General features: G+C 51.7%; 1 protein-coding gene across 1 annotated transcript; it reads left to right on the top strand.

Moving 5' to 3' along the window:
* Positions 1–1754: 1754 nt before the first annotated feature.
* KDM8 (lysine demethylase 8) lies at positions 1755–22937 on the top strand. Its single transcript, XM_082671532.1, has 8 exons — positions 1755–1910; positions 10421–10916; positions 13257–13423; positions 14834–14966; positions 16703–16747; positions 20841–20990; positions 21828–21920; positions 22013–22937. Exons 2-8 carry the CDS (start codon positions 10449–10451, stop codon positions 22175–22177), a joined length of 1221 nt encoding a protein of 406 aa, XP_082527658.1. The 5' UTR covers positions 1755–1910; positions 10421–10448; the 3' UTR covers positions 22178–22937.
* Positions 22938–23236: the final 299 nt, after the last annotated feature.

Here is a 23236-nt window from a genome sequence, read left to right as displayed (position 1 = left end):
GCACCGGTAGGTGTGGCTACAGTAGCTGACGGCTTGATGGCAGGCAACACTTTTCTCATCCACACAGGAATTTTGCTCAGAATGATTGGTGGAGACAAGCAGTTCAGCTAGTTACTTATGAGGCAAAGAACAGGGATTTGGAGGCTCTGTAGCTGGCCCTGTCATAGGTAAACGAAGTGGGCATCCGTGAGTTCCCCTAAGTCACAGGAGGAATGGTGGTTCATTGCAGCAAGTACCTTTCCAGAACAAAAAAGGGTAAGGGGTCTTCCTCTAAACTTCACTGTTTCCAGGAGCACAGGGCTCAGGTAAAATTCAACGCTGTCATCACCCAACTGGGGATGATAATTATGATAGTACTAGCTACAATTTTCATATTTTAAAAGTACCTCGGAGGTGCTTGGTGCATAGTAAATGCTCAATAAATACTTGTGAATCTCACCCGTGAGATCTGGGAGGGCTGGGTAAGTTGATTCAGTGTGTTTTCTTTGGTGCCAGCACAGTACCCAAGATCCACTGATCAGCTGAATTGGCCTTGAGCAAGCCTCAGTCTCCCTGACAGTACAGTTACTTTTTTTTTTTGGCTACACCACGCAGTTTGCAGGATCTTAGTTCCCCAACCAGGGATTGAACCTGGACCCTCAGCAGTAAAAGCACGGAGTCCTAACCCCTGGACCATCAGGGAATTCCCACAGTTTCCTTGACTGTAAATAAGACATGATAATCTCCACCTCACAGGCTTGTGAAGAGAATTACACAACTTGGAGGAGTCTAGGGGGCCCAGACAATGCCTGACACATCTCTGGTAACCAGTGACAAAGACTCTCTCCTCAACTTAACTCTGGTCAGACTCTTCTGAGACCTCTTTGTAACTACACCTTGCCCTTGGGCTCTGTCTTTGCAAGAATTCAGCTGGGTCAGTTTAGCAAAAATCCCTTACCCTTCATATCTGATCAAAATCCTTATCCTTCACCCTTGATATCTTATCACCCTGGCCTGCCATCAGCAAAAAACCTGGGACCTTGGTTTAGCCAAAATTCCCCTTACCCATTATGTTTCCTCTTAATAAGTTTCCATCCACTGACGCAGACCCTGCTCCGTGGCTATCAATCTCCACTTGTCCTTGCTGTATTCAGAGCTGTGCCCCATCGCTCTCCCCTATCACAACACTTCCACCCCTCCCATCGCAGCAGTCCCAGTGAATAAAGTCTGACAAATAAATTTTTCTTTAACACCAGTAAATAAATTTCCCTCCTATTTCCACGTGGATTCCAAACGCAGTATGAGCAGAACTTTCTATCGCCTCTGTTCAATGCTTCAAAGGGCCTAGTCCTCGGAGACCATGGGGAGCGTGCTCAAAACCAAAACCCCCAGCGACGCCCACACCACTCAGCACCAAGCTAGCAGGGGCAGAAGGACGGACTCTGACCCCTAGCCCGCCACTCCGTACTGAAACCCTGAGTCCTCCTCACTCCCACAGGCCGTGGATGCAGCACTTGGGGGTGAACTTCGAAAAGTCGGGATCTGCGACTTTCCGAAAGTACGAGTATTTGACCACTTTATCTCCCTGAGCCTCGATTTACCGCTCTCTAAAACAGAGAGAAAAATCCGAGTTGTACGATTAGATAAAATGGTAGATGTGAAGCTGCCTTGTACACGAAGTTATCGTTACAGAGGCAATCGCAGGTGTTACCCACTTGGAAAGAGAAACCGAGGCGAAAGCACCCTCCGGCTTTTAAACGGGGTGGGGCGGGGCCACGGCATCGATCACTCGGCGCTCCTCTAGGCACGCCTTGGTAATCGATACTCCTCGGGCAAGCCTCTGACTACTCGGAGACAGCCGGAGTATTCGGTCCAGAAGGAAAAGTCGTCGCCGGCCTCCGACGACTCGACACTGTCCAAACTCGAGACAGGTGAGTTTGAGCAACTCGAGAAGGCGGGCAGCTCTGGCTCCTTAGAAGCGGGGAGGCCGGGCTGAGAGGGGAGGACTGCGCAGGCGTAGCGTGAAGGGGTGAAGCAGGAAAGGACGGTCTCGCGCGTGCGCTTTGGAAAGCCCAGGGCGGCCATTCAAAGCAGCGAAACTGAGCCGGGTGTTGGGGGGGTCGGGGGGGGGGGCCAAGAACCTGGGGTAGCGCATGCGCTCTGAGAACGCAGTTTAGCCGTTCAACTGCAGAGTCTCCAGGGGTCGAAGGCCCTGCGCGTGCGTGGTGCACTTCTTACGCCAGTCGTTTCTTTTTGCGCGTGCGTGAGACTAGGCTGTCGTGTCCCTGCGCGGTTCTTGGTGTCGCGTTGATGCGACTCTAATGCACTTGCGAGGCTTCCGATTTCTGCCGTGTTTGTAGTGGCAGGTGGTTGCTGGCTGACCCTCCCGGGCCAGTCGTCTTTTGTCGGTCTGGAGCTAGGCCCACTGGGCACGCTTAAACCATTGGGCCCCAAATGTGGACCAAGGGAAATGAAGCCCCGGGGGAGGCGCCGGGGAGGGAAAAGGTGTGAGATCTCGGGGTGGAGGGTTGGTGGGTTACGTAGAGCCCTCCCAGCCCACTCGTCGTGGGGGACCCAGTGGGCCCTCTGCATGTGGCCGCCTGGAGGACGGGGGTGTCTAACTCGATAGGGGTTAATTCTGAGCAGAGATGGGTCACCGTGCTCAACAAGTTTGGAGTAAATCCAGGGGCAGGAGGTGGGCAGGTGTTGGGGCCACACCGACGGCCCAAGCCCGATCCTGTCTGCTCGTTACAAGACTGGGCAGCCTGGTCCCAGAAAGCCAGATTGAGGCCGACGTATTCTGGGAGGCGCTTTAGAGTTTTAAAGATAACTTAAGAGAATTCTGGGATGACTGCGGTGGCTTCCTAGAAGGCTTTATTTTATAAACGTCAGGAACCTACTTAACTAACAGCCAACCAAAGGCCAGCTTACATAATGCCCTCTATCTGGATGGTGAATTCATGAAGTCAGGACCTGAGTCGGGCTGTTGTCTACAGCCTGTAGTTGGCTTCTTGGTGTTTAACGTAACCAGCAAGAAGCCGTTTATGAAGTTCAGATTAGGCTGGTTTATAAAGCCAAGACAAAAGCCACTCTGAGAGGTTAGCTCGTACAACCTTGGTCTGACCCCCTTTTCAAGATGATTTCCTATGCCAACAAACAGTCCACTGAGAAGAGCAATTCTATGCTGCCTGTACCTGAGCTTCCTGTGGAAGCTGTCTCATGTCATGAGACCAGTACAGACAAGTGGCACTCCAGAAGGTCAGTTTACAAAGCCAGGACACACGACCACTCAGGACACAAGACCTTCCTCTGGAAGATTTGTTCATTTAATACAACCTTTTATAAAAGGCAATTCACCTCTACCCTCACCCCCTTCAAAAAAGCCTTATGTAACCAAGAAGAAGTCTTTTAAGACCAATACCTGTCTAGCCCTAGGAGACTGACTTTAAAGTGAGGATACAAGGCCACTCAGGCTTTTTCATATGGCCTGTGATTATGGGGACCATGGGTCTCAATGTGCCTGGAATAATGCCAGTTTATGATTTGTCCCTGAAAACTACTATCAGTACTTCCAGTATTCAACTTGTGTAAGATGAAATTCCTACGTGCAGAAATGGCAGTTCCAAACAGTGAAAAAAAAACATTGGCAAAAGTGATGAGAGTAAAAAATTTTGCAAAAGAAAAACGTATATTTTACCAAGCTAAATAAATAAAAGGCTTATATATAGCATCCTGGTTTGTATGATAAATTCCGTAGTTAATCCACCTATACCTACTAGAAGGCTGTTTATGCAACTTGCTTATCCCTTTTACGTGGAGCTCTGGGAAGCCAATGTAAAGGCCAGTTTGCAGTCCCGCTCTGCAAGACTGTTCACACAGTTTACCCTTGATTCCCTCCTCTGGAAGCCTCGTTCGTTTAATACAACCTTTTATAAAAAAAGGCAATTCAGTGAGGAACTCTGGGAAGCAAATCAGTAAAGCCAGGCCATGAGGCTACTCAGGCTGATACCTTACTCCAGAAAATTCCTTGATACAATTGTCAAGAAACCTTTCTATCAGACTAATGTGTGGGGAATGCTGGAAGCCTGATTTGTAAAGCCTGGGCGTGAGGCCATTGAGAAAGGCAGCGTAATGTAGCCTCTGCCTGACCTTCAGTGGAAGGCCGTACCAACTGGTTGGTTGTTTGAAGGCTGCTGGTTACAGCCCACGTGAGGCCAGCTCCTCTGGAAGGTTGTTTCACACAGCTGACAAGAAGGTGTTTCACCCAGCCAGGGAAGGACCTTGCTCCTGTAAGGCCATTTCAGATGGCTAACAGGAATCATGAAACATAGGTTTGTACAACTAAGACAAAGTCCAGCCTTCACCTGGCCCTCAGACGAGGGCCCAATATGTAATGAAGCCAGTTTTTAAAACAGGTCATGAGGCCACTTTGGAAGACTTTTATGTAACACGCTGTGGCTCCTCCTCGGAAGGCTGTGTGATTCGGCAACTAAAAGGCCAAATCATGAAAGATTCTGGGAGGCCGATGGAACCAAGCCATACGTAAGACTACTCAGGTGGATGGTGGCCAGCATGGCAGCTCACCAGGTTGCTACAGGCTGCAGTTGTAAGCCCCCCCGGGACACTAGTGTTTAAGATCAATCGTGAGACGCGCAGGGCCGTTTCAGGTGGCTAACACAGAGGCAATCTGTAAAAGCATTTTGAAAATGAACTCGCAGCCATCCCGAAGCTCTCACCTCTGAAAGGCCGTGTCGTGCAGCATCAGCGTAAGTCTCTCTGAAGGCTTTGTTGTAAGACGTTCACTGAGGAACTCTGGATTCAAAATAAATTACTCAGGCTATTTTACGTAGCCACGAAGAGGCTGTTCTGTACAGCCAGCTTGAGGCCCTCTCTCCCAGAGGGCTGGTCCACATGGCCATCAACCTGAGGCCCTCCCCTCAGCCAACTGGCGAAGCAGCACATCAGCCGCCTTACCAGGCCAGTTTATGAAAACCAAACAGAGACCACCTTGGGAGGTCATTTTACAAAGCAGCACGTGGGGCCACCTTAGAAGCTGGCTTTGTAAGGCCTTTGCGAGGGACTATTTTGTAAGGTCACCCTGGGAGGCCTGTTTACAAAGGTTAAAATCTGTCCCAGGGAACTAGTTTATAGCCCATTTGAAACCCTCCAGGAGGCTATTTTCTAAGGCCACCAAGAGACCAATTTACAAAGTTGGTACATAGGCCCCAGCAGAAGCCATTTTTATATTAAGGCAAACAAGTCGTCTTCTGGGAGGCCTTTTTGTAGACCTTTGTGCCAGAATATGAGGCCTCTGAGGCCTTTTGCGCGCTCAAGGTGAGATTTTTCGAAATTGCTTTATGAGACTCATGTGAGACACTCAGGGGATGAGCATTGAGGCCACCCAGGAAGGCCAGTTGGTGGGTCCACGTGCTGTTTTGCGTGTGGCTAGTGGATAAGACCATGCTGGAAGGCTGCACTGTGAACCTTTTTTAAAAAAATATATTATTTATTGATACTAGTATAGTATTTTTTAATAAATTTTTTTATTTTTATTTATTATTTTTGGCTGTGTTGGGTCTTCATTGCTGCACACAGGCATTCTCTAGTTGTGGCGAGCGAGGGCTACTCTTCGTTACGGTGCGTGGGCTTCTCGTTGCAGAGCACAGGCTCTAGAGTGCGCGGGCTTCAGTAGATGGAATACTTGGGCTCAGTAGTTGTGGCTCGTGGGCTCTAGAGCACAGGCTCAGTAGTTGTGGTGCATGGGCTTAGTTGCTCTGCGGCATGTGGGATCTTCCTGGAGCAGGGCTCAAACCCGTGTCCCCTGCATTGGCAGGCAGATTCTTAACTGCTGCGCCACCAGGGAAGCCCTGCACTGTGAAGCTCTTAACGAGACCAACACAAGACATTTATGAATCTGCTAGGAGGCTGGAGATAGAAATCATCCTGGAGGGCTTGGGCCAGGCCACTCAGGCTCTCTGAGTCCTGTCATGCAGTAAGCCAGCTGGGAAGGATATCCATTGTGAACCAGGGACTGAGCTGGGATCTACAACTCCAAAAGCTGATGCAGTCCTCGTGCCCGAACATGAAGAGTGTCTGAGTGGACACTGCCACTTACTGTAAAGTTTTGGACAAATTGCTTAATCTCCCAACTCTCACTTCATTCATCTGTAAAACCTCACACTGTAGAATTGTGGGGGATATGTTAGATAATGTACATAAAACATGGAGCATTGGGATTTCCCTGGCTGTCCAGTGGTTAGAACTCCGTGCTTTCACTGCAAGGCCCCGGTTTTGATCCCTGTTCTGGGAACTAAGATCCCACAAACCGCGTGGCACAGAAAAAAAAAAAAAACAAAAAAACAAAAAACATGGAGCATTGACATGGCACATACGGAAGGGCACTGAGGTTGAGCTTAATCTCAGTTCTGTCTCTGCACAATCGATTGACTGTGGTCTGGACTTTTTTTTCTGGACTTTAGTTTTCTCATCAGCAAAATCGGAGGATGGGGTTGCAGGGGAAATGATCACATACACCCCTGTCCACTTCACAGTATGGTGAGGAACAAATACAATTCGAAAGCGGTGCTGGGGATAGACTGCAGAACTGAGAAAAACTCTGAATTACTGCACTTACTTTAGGACAGGCCCAGGAAGAGGCACCTCAAAAATAATAACAAGCGAGAAAGGTACACCCTTCTCTTATGTGAAGTGATAGGGTTTTCTCATCTGTAGAATGGGGAGAATAATAATTCCTTCCTCAGAGCTTTCTTGAGAGTTAACCCAGATGTGCAGCTTCATCATGTGCTGGCTTGTGATCTTGTGGCTCTGGTCCCTCATTTATAAGATCATGGATTTGTGAGCTAGACTGCCTGAGTTTTAAATTTCTGCTCCACCTCTTATTAGCTGAATTGCTTTGGGACATCATTAACTTCTCTGCTTTAGCTTCCTTATCTGTAAGATGGAGATGATAATACAGAGTTTCTGTAAGAATTAAGAGTATATATAAAGCGCTTGGAGCACTCCTGGCTTTACAGCAAACGCTTTGTAAGTACTTTATCAGCTTCGTAGGGTCATTGTGGGGGTGAAATGAGGCAAGTATTCTGTCTGCTGAAATGAGCTGAAATGGAGCTCAGCAATAGGAATGGCTTGTCCGAAGCACCCTCAGGGACCATATCTCTAGCATCCTTCACACATCTTTGTTTCTCTGTCTACTGCTAACGTCTTCACACACATTAGAGCTAAAGGGAACCATGCTTTCTCCTCCTGTTCTTTGGTGTGAGTTATAGATGGAGTCCCAGCATGTCCAGGAAATCTGGTAGGAGTGTTTATTATCTATTGCTGCGTAACACATCACCATAAATTTAGTGACTGTAAAACAACACACGTGTATTATCTCTGTTTCTGTGGGTTGGGTGTCTGGACAGGGTTTAGCTGGGTCATCTACATCAGGGTCTCTCACAAGGCTCCAGTTATGGTGTCAGGGCTGAGCTCTCATCTGAAGGCTCAGCTGGACAAGGATCTAAGTGCCTGTGGTTGTTGGCAAAATTCAGTTCCTGGAGGGCTGCTGGACTGAGGCCCTCAGTTCCTAGCTTGCTGTTGGCTCTAAGCCACCCTCAGTTCTTTGCCACATGGGCCCCTCCAACAGGGCCACTTGCTTCATCGATGCGTGCAAACCAAGACGGCAGTAGAGAAAGCCTGCCAGCAAGATGGAAGGTCCAGTCTTATGTGACCTGATCCCAGAAGTGGCATCTCGTCACTTTTGCCATCTTAGACCAAAAAGTAAATAGCTACACATACCAAACCTACACACCTGTTGGTTAGAGGCAAGTAATAATAGTTTTCTATTGCTGATATAACAAATTATCACAAACGTGATGGCTTAAAACAATAAAAATTTGCTAGCTTACAGTTCTATAGGTTAGAAGTTAAACATGGAACTAAAATCAAGGTCTCAGCAGGGCTGCATTCCCTGCTGGAAGCTCTAGGGGGGAATCCATTTCCTTGCCTTTTCCAGCTTCTAGAGACCACCCACATTCCTTGGTTTGGGACCCCCTTCCTCCATCTTCAGAGCTGGCAACATTGCATTGTCTAACAATTCTGTAATCACGTCTCCCTCTGACTCTGACTTTAGCCAGGAAGGATCCTTTCAAGGACTCCTGTGTTAGGTTGGGGCCAGCCAGGTAATCCAGTATAATCCTATCTCACAGCCCTTATTCTTCATCACATCTGCAAAGTCCCTTTTGCCATGTTAGGTAACAGACTCACAGGTTCTGGGGATTAGGATGTGGACATCTTTGGGGGACGTTATTCTGCCGACCACTCAAATCACAGGTCCTGCCCGTACTTAAGGGGGTTAGATAAGCGTGTTCGTGACAGCAAGCAGGGATCATTGGGCTCTCTTGCGCCTTAGGGTGACTTTCTTCCCTCACGAGAAGCGGAGCATGTGATGGGGCTTTATCACAGCAAGTCTTCGTTCTTGCCTTCACCATCCACCAGTGGCTCTTGAGTGTCAGTTACTTTTAAGGGTCAAATAAGGTTCTTTTATTATTAACCACAGAAACCCTGGTTGACATAAGCAAGAAGAAATTTCTTGGGAGACTGTGGGGTCCACAGAATCGACGGAAAGCTGGAGACCTGGGCTTGGAAAGGACAAGAACCAAAGTGCATCCTAGGAATTGCGGACAATAATTGTGAGGCCCTAGCAAGAATAGTCTGGTCCAGAAACTGCCACTAGGACAAAATGAAATGCCAGCTGTCTCTGGTCAAGTTGACCTACTTAAAGTTCACATGCAAAGGAGGCAACTCATTGTCTAGCTTGGGTCACATACCCACCCCTTGGCAACATCCCACCAGACTGATCTCAGTGGGTATGATGGAATTTCTCAAAAGGAGATGGAGGTATGTTATCAAGAAAGAGAAGAGGATTCTGAGCCACCAGAACTCAACAAATACCCTCTACTATGTTCTCTGCCATCTGTTTCCTCAATAATAGAAGGAAGTTGTTGCTTCATTCAGGGCAGGAACACTGCTGCAACAAGCATCAACACCGTAGTGGCTAAACACAACACCAGTTTAGCTTTTGCTCCGGAAGCATTCCAGTGTGGATATTCCTAGTTGGGGGGCTGTCTTATGGCTCTGCCATCCCCTAAGGCCTCAGAGTCTTTAGCTTCCAGCCAGTGGATAGGGAAGGTGTGGAGGATCATACAGTGTTTAAGTGTTTATGGACCAGGCCTGGAAGGGGCATACGTCACTTCCATTCATTAACTGGAACAAGGTGCCGTGGTCACATCTAATTACAAGTGAGAAATGGAGTCTAACTGTGTGCCCAGGAAGGAGATGGAATGGGCTTTGGTGAGCTTAAAGCAAGAGTTTGTAGATAAAGTTTTATTGGGACACACCATGCCCATTTGTTTACATACTGTATAAAGCTGCTTTCACACTACAGTGACAGAGTAGTACCAACAGTGACTATATGGCCTGCAAAGCCTAAAATATTTGATATCTGGCCCTTTACAGATAAAGTTTGTTGACCCCCAGCGTAGAGCAGTCTCTGCAAAAGGCATGATGGTCCCTGTTTCTTAGTATCAGAGGAGATGGGGCATATAGCAGCTGTTAGTATAATACCTACAACATTGTAGTGCAAATAAATCACTGTAAGTTGTGAGCAGTAGAACCTATTCACATGTTAGTACTTATTCCTAGAGACTGGGCTGCCATCTGTATATACTGTGCAGGCTAAAGTCACTAAAGGCACCAACTGTGATAAACCTTTTCATGTAGGATTTATGTATTTCCAGGTTTCCTCCAGAGACGTTAAGATCTCATTCTTTCAGTAGTCTTAATTGAGTGCCTACTATGAGCTTGACTCTGCAAGAAGCTCAAGGGCTATTCAAACCCAAAACACTCTCAGAGCATCTTGGCAGACTTCACATAGGGGATCATTTAAGTTGGGCCTTAAAGGTTGGATAGGAGTTTGCCAGAGAAGAGGGGTGTTGGAGGATTTCAGACAAGAATAATACATGTTACTCTCTGAACAAATATGGGTCCGGTGCCCACTGTGTGCCTAGTGTTACGCCAGGCCCTGAAGATGCAGTGGTGACACCAGTCAGATAGGGACCCTGCCCTCACAGGTGCCCTCACAGGGCGGAGAAGACCATTGTTGAAGAATCAGTGCAGATGAGATGTGTGTTACATGGGACAAGTCCGGAAGCCTTGGTAACCTATAGGGGTCCAGGTCTGTGCGTGGTCTCTCTCTCAGTCTCTCTCTTTTTTTAGGAAAATAGTTTATATATATTTAAAATTTCAGTGGTTGACATTTTGGCCACTGGATGTCATCACAGATCTAGCTTGTTTTCCCCCAGTCTTATTTTATGAAAATGTAGAACTGTAAATATGTAGGCATACGACGTGGTGTTTTGCTGTAACTTATCTTTCCCCCCAGCACTCATCGGACTGAGCCGGCTGGTCTGATGGCGGGGCCGGGTGCGCTCTGGGAGGCCCTCTGGGCACTCCTGCCCCGCACGAAAGAGGAGCTGAAGCTGGAGCTGGGAGAGAAGGTGGAGGGCAGCGTGGTGTTGCTGCTGCAGGAAGCCGCTGAGCTCTTCTACGGGGACAGGAGGCAAGAGTGTCTGCAGACCTGCGAGGCGCTGCTCGACTACTCCTGGGAGAAGCTCAACACAGGGCCCTGGCAGCACGTGGACAAGGGCTGGCGGCAGGTGTACTCCTTCAGCTGCCTCCTGAAAGCCGTGTGTCTGTGTGCGCCGCCGGGGGATGCTGCCTCCGTGGCCGCCGCCCTGAAAGCCTGCGACATGGGCCTGCTGATGGGGGCGGCCATCCTTGGGGACATCCTCCTTAAAGTCACTGCCGTCCTCCAGAAGCACCTGCTCTCTGGAAAAAGGCCCGCCTCCGGCCCGAGCCAGGAGCCGCTTGGCATAAAGGTATCCGGGGGCGGGGGGGGTGGGCAACCGCCACTGACCGCACCCAACAAAATCCATCAGCCCTGTTTTCCTAGAAGTCACAGGTCAGCTCTCCCCTGGGCTGAAGCCCCTGGCATGCTGACCCCTCTGGTTGAAAAATGGCATCTCCATTGATTTGGAAATGGAACAGCCTCTTGTCTCAATTTTTTTTTTTCCCCAGTTTGTGCAAAAGCCGTGCCCCTTGGGGAGAGCAGGAGGGTGAAAGCTTTGTGGTTCCTGAGAAAAATGGCTCAGAGGGATTGTGTGGCCGAGCCCTGCAGCCAGCGGGAGCCCGTCTCTTTCAGCTTCTTCCTGGCCCCTTGGTTGAGGTGTCCCCCACTTTCCTGGCTGCCTCTGTCTTTGTGCTGCTGAGTTTGGATGAGATACTACAGCTCACGTGACTGATCGGTCCTGCCCCTTAGATACTTGGCCGTGTCCTCACTGGTGTTTAAGTGCATGTGAGTCACTGAGGGTGGTTTCCTCAGGCTTCACATCCCAGCACTGACACGCGGACCCACTCACAGCACCTCTGGGCAAGTCAGTCACCTCCTCTGAGCCTCAGTTTCCTTATCTGTAAAGTAGCAGAGTGCTGACCCCCGGGAAAAAAGGGCCGAGACTGTACTGGACACTGGGTGAGGGAGTTACGGGGTGTTTTCGACATTTTTCTAAATATTTTCTTGTTTTCAGAATTCCCTACAGTGAGCATTATTTTTCTATAAGAATAATGCAAATGGATGTCATAAATACACCATACATGTAACTGAAATAAAAAGTGAGCCTATAAACAGGGAAGAGAAATTTGCAGCAAAGCTGTCAGAGAGGAGATATCTTTATTGTATAAGAATTATACAAATCAACAGGGGAACAGAAAAAACTGGGCCCCAGGAGGTAGAGAGACCAGACACACGAACAGACTGTTCACAAGGAGGGAACAGATCTGTTAAACAAACATGTGGGAAATGTCCAACCTCACCTCTGGTTTAAACAAACAGACAAACAAAGCAGCCGTTCTTGGCTCTGAAACTATCAGATGAGATTTTATACAACACCCAGTGTTGCCAAGGGTGCCACAGGGCCAAGAGCATGGGGTGTTGGTGGACCTTTCAGAGGGTCGGGCAGACATGCGGATCAAGGGACAAATATCTGTCCCCTTGGACCCAGGGGTTGCACCCACCCTTGCCCCGGCCAGGGCTGTCCCAAGGGATATGGCGGTGGCTTCATGGCCAAGGTGGTGTTCACGGTCTGGAGCAGTGTATACGGTCAAGGGGGTGGGAGCTCAGGCTCTGAAGGCAGCTGCCTGGGTTCACATTCCTGCGCCACCCCCCGCTGCCTGTGCCGCCTCCATTCCCCTGCCTGTAGGAGGGGCTTTGCTCAGCAGCCTTACTGAGCCCCAGCGGTGGCCCAGCTGTGCCGGGAACCAAGGGCGTGGTCCAGACGCCCGTCCTGGAGCTGACATTCTAGTGAGGCTGTGAAAGAATGTCTTCTCCCAGGTGGTGAGAAAGGTGGGGAGGCTGCTTCCGACAGGGTGGCCAGGGAAGGCCTGTCTGACAAGGGAGCACAGGGAAGTCAAAGTCTACACTGGGGACAGTGAGAAAAGAAGAGGCAAATACAAGGCCTCGCACATCGCCTGCAGGGAAGAACGTTAGCTGTCGCTGCTGCCACTGCGTGAGTGTTGAGAACGGGCCTGGGGTCCAGCAGGGGGAGCAGAGGGAGGTGACGGGTGCCAGGCAGCAGTGCTGGGTGCTTTACGTGTGAGGTCTCGTCACCCAGTGGGGTTTAACGTGTGGGGAAACGGGCTCAGAGACAGTAACTTGTTCAGGTCCCTCAGCTGGGAGATGGTTAAGTAAATGATGAGGCAGCCACTCAAGACATTGCAAGGACTGAGTGGCAGCATGGAAACTACTTGAGAGAAATTATTGGACAGAAGAGGCAGAGTTGCTTATTCATCGTGAATCTTAGAGTGGATCAGAGATGCATATGTGTGGACAAAGTGGGAAAGGAACATACAGTAATGAGAAGAATCCTTGTATGTTAGATGGTGGAGTTTGGGATAGTAAGTTTTCCTCTATGAAAGCAATATATTAGTTTTATAATTAAACAAACATTTTAAATGAACCGGTAGAGAAGGAAACATCTTGGTATCGTGAAACGTCAGTAGTCGCAGTAGCAGCAGTAAAACTGACAATAAATGTTAACGGTTATTATTGTTACTAATGACACCTCAGCTGTCTTACTACCATTGATGCAAATTCCTAGTGGAATGCCTCGAATTTTGGTGTTTCTGCAGTTGTTGCCATCTTGTTTTGTCTTAATTTTGAACAGAAAGCAAGGAATGACCACGTTCCGATTCCAGATATGACGTCAGAAAGCACGGTGCCCCGGCTTCACTGTCCATCCCTCCAGTATTTCAGGAAGCAGTTTTTGGATCCAGGGAGGCCTGTGATCTTGGAAGGTGTGGCCAACCACTGGCCGTGCATGAAGAAGTGGAGGTGGGTGTCTGCTGAGGGCGGTGTGGTCCCTCTTCCCAATTTAGCATCCCCAGAGACCCCCAAATTCCTCCTCCCATCCCCAGGTGAATACAGCCCCACAGACACTTCACTGGCAGTGAAGTGAGATGGATGGCCGAGGGGCTAAACAGGCGTTAAAGGCACAGTGCTCTGAAGCGATGCCGGAGGTTATAGGATTCTTAGCTTCTACAGCTTGCTGGCCCTAAGCAGTTTTTAAGGAGTGCATCGGGGAAGTCCAATGTTAAGTCCATTATGCAGTTTTGCAGGATCTCAGGAATTCTGTGGAGTTTCTTAGGGGTTCCTGAGCCTTGAGAGTAGAAATAAGAACCCAAGGGCTTCCCTGGTGGCGCAGTGGTTAAGAGTCTGCCTGCCAATGCAGGGGACACGGGTTCGATCCCTGGTCCGGGAGGATCCCACATGTCGCGGAGCAACTGGGCCCGTGGGCCACAACTACTAGAGCCCACTCAACTAGAGCCCGTGCTCCGCAGCAGGAGAGGCCACTGCAATGAGAAGCCTGCGCATCCCAACGAAGAGTAGCCCCCGCTCTCTGCAACTAGAGAAAGACCGCAAGCAGCAACGAAGACCCAATGCAGCCAAAAATAAATAAATAATTTTTTAAAAAAAAGAAGAACCCAAGACAGCCCCACCCCCTCTGCGTGGGCTCCAAGGGCTCCTGTGTTTATTCTCTCCTCATGTCTGTTTCCAGTCCCTCCTCAAATTCATGGTGGAGAGGTCAGATCAGGCAGCTGGACAGTAGCCTAATTTTGAAATGAGGAGGCGTGTCTCAGGCAGGTGGATGGAGCCAGGCTGTCTCGTGGCAGTGGTTTTGCGGAGGGAGTGGTTCCCGCTGACACTTGTGTGCTTGACCACGCAAGGCGGGCACATGCCATGTCTTCCTTCATTGTCCCCTCCCTGGTTCCTGTGCGACGGGCACTGTCATTACCCACAGTTTGCAAACGGGGAACAAGGGCTCAGAGAGGTGAAGGGACTTGCCACAGGTCCCCTGGTGGGTGACGGGCAGGGCTGGACTCGGCACCAGGCCACCGGAGCTGAGGACCCAGGCCCCTCACCACCCCGCACTGTCCTCCACTGGCCCAAAGAAGATCTCTGCTTGTGACAGGGCGAGCAAAGAGCGAAGTTGAAAGGCGCTAGGCAAGCAGGGAAATAGAGCTGCCCAGCAAGAACCAGATTCATTGGTTGTATCTGCAAAGCTGCCCAGCGCCAGGTGGGCAGGTGACCTTGCCTCTCTTGCACCTGTGTCTCCTCAGCAGTGAATTGGGTCTTCCTCCACCTCGTTTGTGCCAATGAAAGGAGACCAGCGTAGCACATTTAGCAGGGCACCCAATGGGTGTTAGCATACGAAGGCAATGCCAATCCCTGTTTTCCAAATAGTCTGGAGTACATCCAAGAAATCGCTGGCTGCCGCACCGTCCCAGTAGAGGTCGGTTCCAGGTACACGGACGAGGAGTGGTCCCAGACGCTCATGACTGTCGATGAGTTCATCAGCAAGTACATCAGGAATGAGGTGTGTCGTTTGACTCCTGCCCCCTAATACTTAGGAGGGAGGGGACGCGTTACATTTGGACAAATAACTTCCATGTGTCGCCAGGGGAGGTTTTGGAGGAGTCAAGAAGCTATTCTTTAAGGGCCTGTGGTCAGTAGGCTGGCCAGCGCGAGAAAGGCAGGCGGGACATAAGGTTCCCATTTCAGGCCCTTTGTTTTTTGGAGGTTTTTTTTGTTTGGGTTTTTTTGGTTACAATTTAGTGGGTTTTGGTATATTCACAAGATTGCGCAACCATCACCACTATCTAATTCTAGAACATTCTCATCACCCCAAGGAAGCCCCGTACTCATTAGTAGTCACTTCCCATATCCCCTTCCCCACCATCCCCAGGCAACCACGAATCTGTTTTCTGTTTCTATGGATTTGCCAATTCTGGACATTTCACATCATTGGAATCATATAATATGTGGCGACCTGTGTCTGGCTTCTTCTATTTAGCATAACGTTTTCAGGGTTCATCTCTGTCGTAGCACGTACCAGTGCTCCGTGCCTTTGTATGGCCGAATACTGTCCCTTTGATGGATAGACCACATCTTGTTTGTCCATTCCTCAGTGGATGGCCGTTTGGGTTGTGTCCACTTTTTGGCTGGTATGAAAAATGCTGCTGTGAACATTCACATACACATTTTTGTGCGGACGTGTGACTCTGTTTCTCTTCGGTGTATACGAGGAGCGGAATTGCTGGGTCAGATGGTAACTCTGTGTGTGACCTTTTGAGGAACTGCCAGATTGTCTTCCAAAGCAGCTGCACCATTTTGTCATTTCTTACAGTGAGGGCCTTGGGTGTCTTCCTCTTCCTGATACCTGTTGGCCACTCTGGCCGCAGTTTGGGTCAATGGTGCCCAGCATCCCATCTGCCCTGCCCCCATCTGACCCTTGCAGAGGCCCTCGGGCATCTTCAAAGAACCCCTGAGCGTCGGGGAGCCCAGTTTGTAAAGCACTGATCTTTCAACTCATCTGATTGGTAGAAATTTTCACAAAATGATCATCTCCAGTGCAGGCAGTTGTAGGAAAGTGGACTCTCACATTAACTGCTGGTGAGATTATAAATGATGTAACGCTTGGGAAAACAACGTGGCAGAAGCTATTGAGATTTAAAATCCACGTACTCCCTGACTGCATTGTTCTCCTCTTGGAAGCATGTAAACGTCAGGACCAGAGCATTCGGCTGTTTATTGAAGCACCGCGGCAGAAGCACCTTAGTGTCCACCAGCAGGGGGATGGTTGAATGAATAATGATGCATCCTGTCTATGAAACATGCATGCATCAAAGGAGTGAGTCACATATGCATGTACTGACCTGAAGAGGTCGTCATGGTATATCATTGAATGAAAAAAGCAGACTTCACAGTAATACATATTGTATGATTCCATTTTTATTTTAAAAAATCCTTATGTGTGTACAGCCCCTTCACGTTTCATGTGAGAAAACTGAGCCCTGGGGCTCAGGGTGACTTACTCAGGGCAGAGGCAGGGCCAGATCCTGAGTCCCCCCATCAGCCCAGTCTTGCTGGCTGGCAAGGGATCACATTCACCCCCGGGTCGGAGGAGGGGGTACCAAGCAGGCTGGAGACGAGGGCCCTCCAGGTGACGCCTAGGACAGGGTGCTGAGAGCCAGCCACACGGGCAGCTGAGGAGGTGTCCCACGACTAACGGGGCTTTTCTGTGTCGCCTCTGGTCTTTCTCCCATGGAGTAGCCGAAGGACATCGGGTACCTTGCTCAGCACCAGCTCTTTGACCAGGTAAGTCCGAGCCCCTCTACCCTTCACCCTCTCACCTCCTCCCACCTCCCTTCCTAGGCGCTGGCCCCGGAGGGTTGGAAAGGGGTCCCAGCCTCGTTTGCTCCCCAGTGGTACTGCCCCCTGCGGTGAGCAGGGAGGCCCCTGTGCCGTTACCCGTGCCCTACTCGCCAGCGGACAGCAGGGGAGCAGAGCAGGCCCTAGGATGGCCCCCAGGGGATGGAGTCTAAAGCCCAGGTGTGGTCAGAACCGAGGAACAGGTCCCCCAGGTGAGGGTGGCAGGCTGTGACCTGACCCAGAACGAGCGAGTGGCCGCTGACCTGGACTCACAGAGTTCCCTGGGCAGGGCCTGGAGCCGCCCTGACCACCTTTCGGTCGTCTGCTTACGAGGCAGGCTCCCCGCACCTGGGCCTGTGCGCTGTGGCAGGGCCCGGGTTCCACTCCTCTGGGTACCCTGACTGGCTGGATGGAGGACCCTCAGGACGAACTGGTGGAGACTGAAAGACGAGGGGGCCGTGGGCTGGAGCTGAGGGGAGGAGCAGGGCTCGAGGCCGAGGCCAGTCCCAGGGAGAGGCGCCTCACGAGCCAGGGTCGGAGGGCAGAACGAACCCCACGTGCTGGGCGCGTCCACCAGCGTGAGAGGGTTTGGTCAGAAAAGCAGAGCGGGAAGCCGAAGAGGGAGGCTGGGGCCAAGCTGGCAGGGCCTTGAAGGCCAGGCCAAGACGGTGAGGAGCCTGGGACGTTTGTGAGCTGGAGGGTTCCCACTCCGAGGTGGTATTCCCAGGAGTATCCAACAGGGGCGCCGGGGGATGCAAGGAGAGCGCCCAGGGGAAGAAGAGGGACGGTGGCAGGCTGCGCTAGCTCTGTCTCCGTCACACATCCTCCCCTGAGACTGTCCAGGTGTGGCCCAGACAGCGCCAGCGTCCTGGCTTTTAGAGGTGCAGGGTCCATCCTGGGCCGCACCCAGATCAATGGCACCAGCATCACCCATCACCCAGACCTGCGTCAGGTGGGGCCCGTAGCCGCCAAATGCAGAGCTGGGGAAGTGCTGGCAGGAACCAGGACCGTCTGGCTCGTGGGGAGTGAGGAAATGGGGCTGTGCAGTGCTGTGCAGGATGGCCATAGCTGAGTTGGCAAAGGACAGGAAGAAAGGCCGCAGAAGGTGAACAGGGATTGTCTGCGGGGGACGAGAGGGCGAGGGGGTCCCTCCCTCTCTTTTCTGCGGTTTCCAAATCATCTATAATGAGTATGTATAGTCCTCATAACGAGAAGAACAGAGACTTTGTTTTCAAATGCAAACAAAACAGAACAAAGTGAAGTGTAGCGTGAATCAGCTTCATCCTGTGCTTTCAAAGCCGTCCAGTTAGGATGCCGAAACGCTCAGAGGAGGGCTCACCCTGGGGAGCCCTCCGTCCACCCCTTGCCTCATCCCCCGCTCTCCTCTTCGCTCTGTACTTGGGGGGTGGCCCAGGCTGTGACCCTGGTGGCGGGCGGCAGATGGCTGCTTTGTAGGCCCCTGTGCACCGGCGCTGAACCCTGCCCTGGGGACGCAGGGACAAAGGAGACAGTCGCTCTCCTGCCCCGTGGACCTGAAAAACACACGTATCTGATGGTAATGAGCGCCTTGAAGGAAAGGAGAAATGTACCCTACAAAGGAGGCTGGGCGGGGCAAGGGCTCTTTCCATCTGATGGTCGGGGAAGGGGTCTTGGGGAGGTAATGTCTGAGCAACAGCCCAAAAGATGAGCAGTAGGTACCCAGCCACATGGCAAATATTTTGCCCATTTCTTTTTTATTGGGTTGTTGGTCTTATTTTGAATTTTAGGAATCCTTTATATATGTTCTGGATGCAAGCTAGTTGTCAACCGTAAGCATTATGGGTATTTTATCCCTGTCATCAACTTGCATTTTATTTTCTTCTTGTGTCTAAAAGGACATGACAAGCGCCATGCCAGCTGGGAGAGCAGCAGGTGTGAACTTTCACCTTCAAGGGGCAGGAGAGTTCAGCGTGGCCAGAGCCGAGCGCATGAAGGGGAGGGAAGTGGCAGATGGGGCCTGAGAGGGAGATCAGGGCTGGAAGAAGGATGGTTTTCTTAACGTGAAGGGAAGTATTTCCAGGATGGCTGTGGCACTGTCTGGGGAGGAGTTGAGGTGACAGGTGTGGAAGCAGGGAGACCACTAGAAGGCTGCTGCAGCGGTCTAGGGAGAGCTAACGCCGTGCGTGGAGAGACGGGGTTAGGACGTGTGTGAGCTGCCAGCACCTGACGTGGTGGGCGTGCAGAGATCGAAGGAAAGGGAGCAGCCCAGGAAGACTCCTAGGTTTGGGACCCGAACCACTCGTTAGATGGAGCTGAGGCATCCGGGGGGACTCGGCAGATGCGGTCTTGGCCAGGCCTTATGCCACAGCTGCCCAGAACGGGCAGTGCTGGGCGGGAGGCGAGGTCAGGGGCTGGGTGTGTGCCCTGAACAGGGAAGACCTGGGTCATTCGGGGTCAGGACCACAGCCAGTGGGAAGCTGGGGTCCCTGTCCTGACTGGGGGGCCCCAGTTGGGGATGTGCCAGCCTTCAGGAGCTGTAGGTCCAAAGTTACAGGGGGGCAGGAGGTGATGGGGCCAGGTGGGCTGTGTCCTCTTGCCCAGGCGTCCCCATGTGAGGACTCGTGGGTCCTGAGTCCTGTCCTCTCTTGCTAAGTAAAGAAAAGGGGGATTCAAGTTGATCAGGCCCCTGCCACGTGATCTCAAGAGACCGGCCTGTCCTATCCCCTGGTCTCAGTCATAGTGGGGCTCGGCCTCCCAGGGCCCCTGGAAGCCACAGGTCAGCTTAGCTCCCTGTCCTGGAGCAGCTTCCCCGGGAGCCCTAACTTCACAGCCTCCCGGAGGCCCCTGATGCCGCCACGCAAAGGAGCAGCACAAGCTCACTTCCAACTGGGTCAAAGTCCATGAATGGTTTTAAGACTTCCACACTTGACCACGTCGCTTTTTTTTTTTTCAACCCAATTTTTATTATTTGTTTGTTTGTTTATTTTTGGCTGCATTGAGTCTTCGTTGCTGCCTGTGGGCTTTCTCTAGTTGCGGCAAGTGGGGGCTACTCTTTGCTGTGGTGCACGGGCTTCTCACTGCAGTGGCTTCTCTTGTGGCAGAGCACGGACTCCAGGCGCGTAGGCTTCAGTGGTTGTGGCTCGCGGGCTCTAGAGCGCAGGCTCAGTAGTTGCGGCACACGGGCTTAGCTGCTCCGCGGCATGTGGGATCTTCCTGGACCAGGGCTCGAACCCATGTCCCCTGCATTGGCAGGCAGATTCTTAACCACTGTGCCACCAGGGAAGTCCTGACCACATTGCTTGATGCCACCAGCAGCCTGGCATGAGGGTGCTCCCTTTACCACATCCTCACCACCACCGTGTGTTACCACTTTTTCAACTTCTGCTAATTTGATCAGTGGGAAAGGATGACAATGTTAGTGCTAATGAGACCGAAACCCTTCTTTATATCTAATTCATCTTTATGTGTGATCTGCTTTTTGTCCTTTTCTCATTTGTATACCTTATGTATCGGGATCCTTATTATTTTTCCTTATCATTTTGTGTGCACGCTCTACATTAACCTTCCTTTACCACAGTTCAAATGTTTCCCATTTCACTCCCCATCTTTGTATTAAGTAACTTCTCTTAAACGTACCAATTGTGACTGCTTTACCATTAGGAAAATTTGGAAAATCTTCCCTTCCAGAGATTTCATTAACTGCTCAGTCCCATTTTCTTTTTGTTTTTCTTTAATTTGATGTTCTAAAATTAGAAAATTGCAAGCTGGTTTATTTTTAGGTACAAAGCAGTGGTATCAGGTTTTTAAGAAAAGGAAACAAAGTTAAAATGCATATGACATGGAAAGAAATCGGAAAATAAAATTATAACCCTTCCCTAGCAATTATGTATTTACTTTTTAGAATTGATTTTTAAACTCCTATACAGTAAAATGTGGCTACAGTCATATTATTACACAAGAAGAGAGTGTGTATCGGCCTTCTGGGAGAGTCAGTGGACTTCTAGGCTGCTGTGTCCCACAGGCCTGGTCTTGAACCTCCACGTCTGCTCTGACCCTACAGATCCCGGAGCTGAAGCAGGACATCAGCATCCCCGATTACTGCTGCCTGGGTGCCGGGGAGGAAGAGGAGATCACCATCAACGCCTGGTTCGGTCCCCAAGGCACCATCTCCCCGCTTCACCAGGATCCCCAGCAGAACTTCCTAGCCCAGGTTGGAGCTGCTCAGAATATCGGCCTTCCCCCTCCTCCTGGCCCAGCCACACGCAGCCTGGCCCAGCCACACGCGGCCTGGCCACATTGTCCACATTTAAACATTAAAGAGATGAACCACTGACAGGGACGTGGACAGAAGTGAAAACAGAGAAAGAAAGGTACCAGGCCTCAGCGGGGGGCCCTCTGCCTGGTCGGGCGGCTTCCAGACATGGCTCCTGCATCGTCTGGGTTCCCAGACGCCTCCTGAGGGCAGAGTGGGGCCGGGCGCCATCTCCGGATGGAGCAAGTGCCCCGACGGCTGCCTCTCCCCTGCCGTCCATCAGAACCAGGCCAGCTTCTCCTGCCAGAACCCTCCAAATACAGGGAACCTGCTCAGCCAGTGGGTGGTTTTATGGAGACCCAGATAGAGCAGCGCGCGCACGTGCGAGCATGTATGTTGTAAGGGGAGGGGCACCTGTTATAAAACCACCTTCCGTCGCAGGAAGAGAGGTTTGACAAGTGAGAGTGTTCTTCCAGCCCGGGGACCAGTCCCCAGAGGCAGCAGAGGGGCCGGGAGCCAGACCGCCTCTCAGCCTTGCGAACGTGGCCATTCACTTAACCTCTCTGTGCCTCCATATCCTCACCTGTAAAATGCGGGGAAAGGATGAACCACCTCGGAGGGGTGTGCTGAGGCTCAGAGTTAACACACATGCAGCACTGAGACCGCGGTGCCACCGTCGAGGGCCTGTTAGCAACAGTAGCGCAGGCAGTGACTCCTAACCTGACGCGTGTGCTGGGCGCGGGGCGGCCGGGGTGGCCGGGCACCTGCTGAGGAGGGCGGCTCTCTTCCTTGCAGGTGATGGGCAGGAAATACATCCGGCTGTACTCCCCGCAGGAGTCAGAGGCCCTGTATCCTCATGACACGCACCTTCTTCACAACACGAGCCAGGTGGGCCTGGAGGACCCGGTGGGACCCACCGTTTCCCCTCCTCCACACCCCGTCTCTGAGAGCAGGCCAGTGACTTCCTTTGCTTTCCTCAGGTTGACGTGGAGAATCCCGACGTGGAGAAGTTCCCCAGGTTTGCCGAGGCCCCATTCCTGTCCTGCATCCTGTCTCCGGGAGAGATCCTCTTCATCCCGGTGAAGTACTGGCATTACGTGCGGGCTCTGGACTTGAGCTTCTCGGTCAGCTTCTGGTGGTCGTAGCCCGAGAGGAGGGTGCCCGGCAAGCAGACGCGCTCGTGGTCACACATCCTCCGCCCTGTGCCCGGCCCGGCCTGCGCCTAAGGACTCCCTCGCCTTGGCAAACGCAGGGCAAGGGGTGCCCAGGCCAGTGTGGGCAGCAGAGGCAGGCGGGGGGGACCCCAAAGGGACATTCCCGGCCCACAACCCGCACAGAAGCTCCGGGGCTCTGAGGTTGGCTGCCTGGATTCAAGCCTGGCCCTGTCGCTTAACCGCTGCGTGATGTGGGGCAAGGAACTCCACTGTGTCTCCATCTGGGGAACAGGGCGGCGCTAGTCCTCACCACAGAGGGCTCTGGGGACGCGGTGTGGGCAGAGCTGCGCTACAGACCTCAGCCACTGTCACCAGCCTTCCTGATTGTAAATACTGTTGTATTTACTGTTGTAAATACTGGCCTGTCGGGACAGCCATGGCCTGCAGGCTCTGGAGCAGGGTGGCCATGGCCTGGTCACGAGGGTGCTCAGCTCAGGCCTCTGCTGGGCAGTGGGGAGCCTGGGGCAGTTTCTGTCTTGGTTACTGAAGTGTAACCTGCCTTCAGGGAAGCGCACAGCCCTGCCAGCTTGGCGAATTTCCCACTCCACACGCTCCCAGCAGCCAGGAACCACCTGGCGGCCCTCCTGCCCCTTGCTGCCGCCATCGCCCGGGACCACTCCTCTCTGAAAGAGGGTTTTAGGCCAGGAGAGAGGCCCAGGCTTCAGACTTTCCATAAACACGTTTGTTTTGTTTGTATAAAACATGGGTGGTTCTGTTTGAATTTTGACCAGGTAAGGATGCTGGGGGCAGGGGTGTCACAGACCTGCAGGAACAGCTGCGGAGGCGGCCCAGGGCCATGCCTCTACCCACCAGGCCTCTCTCCCTCCGTGGCCACCTCATGTCTGCTGGTCTGACCTTGGCCTCGGTCTCTTCCCTCTTGTAGGTAGCCTTCTTCCCGGGGGGAGAAGATGGCCCCAGCAGGTCAACTCCAGATCCCAGCACCTCTACCCACAGCTCAGAAACCTCAGAGAAGGTTCTGACCATTGGGCC

This window comes from Grampus griseus (assembly GCF_964374135.1).
Source record: "Grampus griseus genome assembly, chromosome: 14".
NCBI classification, from domain to species: Eukaryota; Metazoa; Chordata; class Mammalia; order Artiodactyla; family Delphinidae; genus Grampus; species Grampus griseus.
Note: the sequence above shows the minus strand (reverse complement) of the source record. Positions and strands in the feature narration are given on the sequence as shown.